The sequence below is a fragment of the Psammomys obesus genome, unplaced genomic scaffold (genome assembly GCF_907164565.1).
Source record: "Psammomys obesus unplaced genomic scaffold, mPsaObe1.curated_primary_1811, whole genome shotgun sequence".
NCBI classification, from domain to species: Eukaryota; Metazoa; Chordata; class Mammalia; order Rodentia; family Muridae; genus Psammomys; species Psammomys obesus.
The window spans coordinates 13,928-16,648 of NW_026590510.1; the positions used below are offsets into that span (position 1 = coordinate 13,928).

The 2,721-nt window shown below is 35.8% G+C and overlaps 1 protein-coding gene across 1 annotated transcript; it reads right to left on the minus strand.

The window, feature by feature from the left end:
• Nucleotides 1–272: 272 nt before the first annotated feature.
• Nucleotides 273–1,193, minus strand: LOC129677030 (olfactory receptor 5AC1-like). The gene has a single exon (XM_055607578.1). It carries the CDS (start codon nucleotides 1,191–1,193, stop codon nucleotides 273–275), a length of 921 nt encoding a protein of 306 aa, XP_055463553.1.
• Between the last annotated feature and the right edge of the window lie 1,528 nt (nucleotides 1,194–2,721).

The following is a 2,721-nucleotide window of genomic DNA, read 5'->3' on the forward strand; positions in this document are numbered from 1 at the left end:
TCTGTAAACATGAGAGTTTGTTTATCCTACAAGGAGATTTAATTTGTTGATTTTACTTTAACTTACCCGTATGCATTTAAAATAACAAATAATCTACCTTTAAAGTGCACATTAATATTTTAGAAATCTATAATGTTTATATAACAGTTACACAGATTAATGGTTACATTTCATTATTTAACAATATATCAGCTCACTATATTTGATAATGCCATATCAGAAATTTTTGATGTATTTAATAAAGAAACACCAAAAATTTTTCTGAAAAATAGCTATGGCTTTATGATTTTTCTCAGAGCACCTAAAACTTCCTTGTTTCTTAAGCTGTAAATAAAGGGGTTTAGTAGAGGAATCACAATGGTGTAGAACAGAGAATACATTTTATCCTTATATTTGCTTGGCCCAGATCCTGGGCTCACATACACGAAGAAGAGAGTGCCATAGAACAAAGAGACAGAGAACAGGTGGGCACTGCAGGTGGAGAAGGCTTTTCTTCTGCCCCTCTCAGACTTTGTTTTCAGGATGGAAAAGAGGACGTGGGCATAGGAGACTACAATACTCATGAACGTAATAGCTTGTATTGCAGCAGCAAAAATAAAGACCACCAATGCATTAATAGATGGGTCAGTGCAGGAAATTGTATAGAGCGGCAAGATCTCACAGTAGAAATGGTCTATTATATTGGACTTGCAGAAGGTTAATCTAAATAATAACCCTACGTGAACAAGTGGATGCAGAAAGCCAATTGTATATGAAACACTTATTAGGCAAGTACACACTCTGTTGGACATCACCACTAGATAGAGCAGGGGGTTGCAGATGGCTACATACCGGTCATACGCCATCACTACCAGGAGGAAACATTCTGTGATTGCACTGGATCCAAACACATAATATTGGGCCATACATTCAAAGAGGGAAATCATTTTACCATTGTCTAAGATGTTGACAAGCATCCTGGGAGTCACTGAGGATGAAGTACAGGCATCTGCAAACGCTAAACTTCCAAGGAAAAAGTACATGGGGGTGTGAAGGTGGGGGTCCTTCCAGATGAGAAAGATTAAGCCAAGGTTGCCCACCATAGTGATGACGTAGATGAGAAAGAACACCAGGAACAGGGGGACTTGCAGTTCTGGACGATCTGTTATTCCTTTGAGAACAAACTCAGTCAGCAGAGTCCTGTTTTCTTCCATCACATCCCCTCAGGCTGCTCACTACAAAGAGATTTCCATGAAGATATATGACCAAGTTTCGAACAAGATGGAATTGATGTCATTATCACATCTTCTCTCTCACATGTTCATTAATCAACCCTTCTGAGTATGGAATGTTTCTATTTTTACAAATGCATCTAATACATGAAGATTTTTAGAATGATTTTGAGATATAGGGACTTTTAATGATGTCTTTCTGATACCACATTTGCGATGTCAGTGTCAGAATACATTTACTTAACAAAACATTCAGCATATTGGTTCTACAGCATATTCTTACAGGAGCTTTTATTATTATTATCATTATTTAACTTCAAAAAAATCTTTGCAACTTGATTACACTTCCAAATTACTGGGTTATCTATCTTATTACAGTTCATAAATCTTGTTTTAATATTTTCTTTCCAAAGTGTTGGACTCACCAAAAATATACCCCTAGCTATCAATAAGTCAATGTTTTTTCATTGATGTCAATAAGTCGCATAGCCACAAAGGCTAATCATAGAGTTTCTTGCACATTCACATGACTGAACTCTAATTTCTGGCCTACAAATACCTAAGTGTGTTTCCATAAGGATAAAGAGGATCAGACAAGATGTTTCAGGGTTTTTTTTTTTTCCCAATGAATCCTGCTTTCTAGTCCATTTTGTAGATAAATCATCTCAATAGATATATTACTTGTATGTTATCACTTTATGAAAAAACCCTTAGTATTAAACAATTCTACTTTAAAAAAAAATTGCATCCAAATAAGAATACGGTGTCCTCACCTAATTCCTATAAGGAGATACAATGGATGTGGCTTCACTGAGATTTACATCATCATGAAGAACTCTGAAGGTGAAGAAGAAGGATAGCTTGAACAATTGTTCTCTTCATGTTAATTTTCTATAAGAGGAGTTTGAATTGAATGATTTTTTTTCACATCTTAAAAGCTACTTGAGAAGTTCACACTGAAATTCCCAGTAGAATAGCCAGTCCCTGGATAGTATGAAAAAATTAAGAAGTCACTACAAGGCAACTATTATAACAATTGGTTCCAATGTTTGCTTTCTTTTGAAAACAAAAGCATTACAACTTAATGATAATAAAAACCATATTCCATTGAGATTCTTTTGCTGTTTTTAGATGTAACTGACTTGCCAATTAAATTTGGCTTGGGAAAAAACAACTGACAACAAGTTCTGGAGGGAGTGTCGTCAAAAGGGGATGAGGATTCATTATTGATGAGCTAGCAAACATGTCCAGCCTGTGTGTTAACTATACGGACAGAGTTTAAATGATATTTTCCATCTGGGCTTTTAACGTTCTCTCCGGGAACCAAAGACCATCTAACAAAAATCTCAACACTAGGCATGAGAAAACTTAATTTGAGTCATTGGTCAGTTTCCTAAACATTTTCCAAAACAGTTTACAAAACATGGACGGTTGCTGTTATTCTTGGTTGCATCCCAGAGATAGAAGGTAAGCCTCAATCTCTGAAGACACCATACCTGACATAGAACTG

Coding starts and splice junctions, on each gene's coding strand:
- LOC129677030 (XM_055607578.1), bottom strand. CDS start 1,193: ATGGAAGAAAACAGGACTCTGCTGACTGAGTTTGTTCTCAAAGGAATA.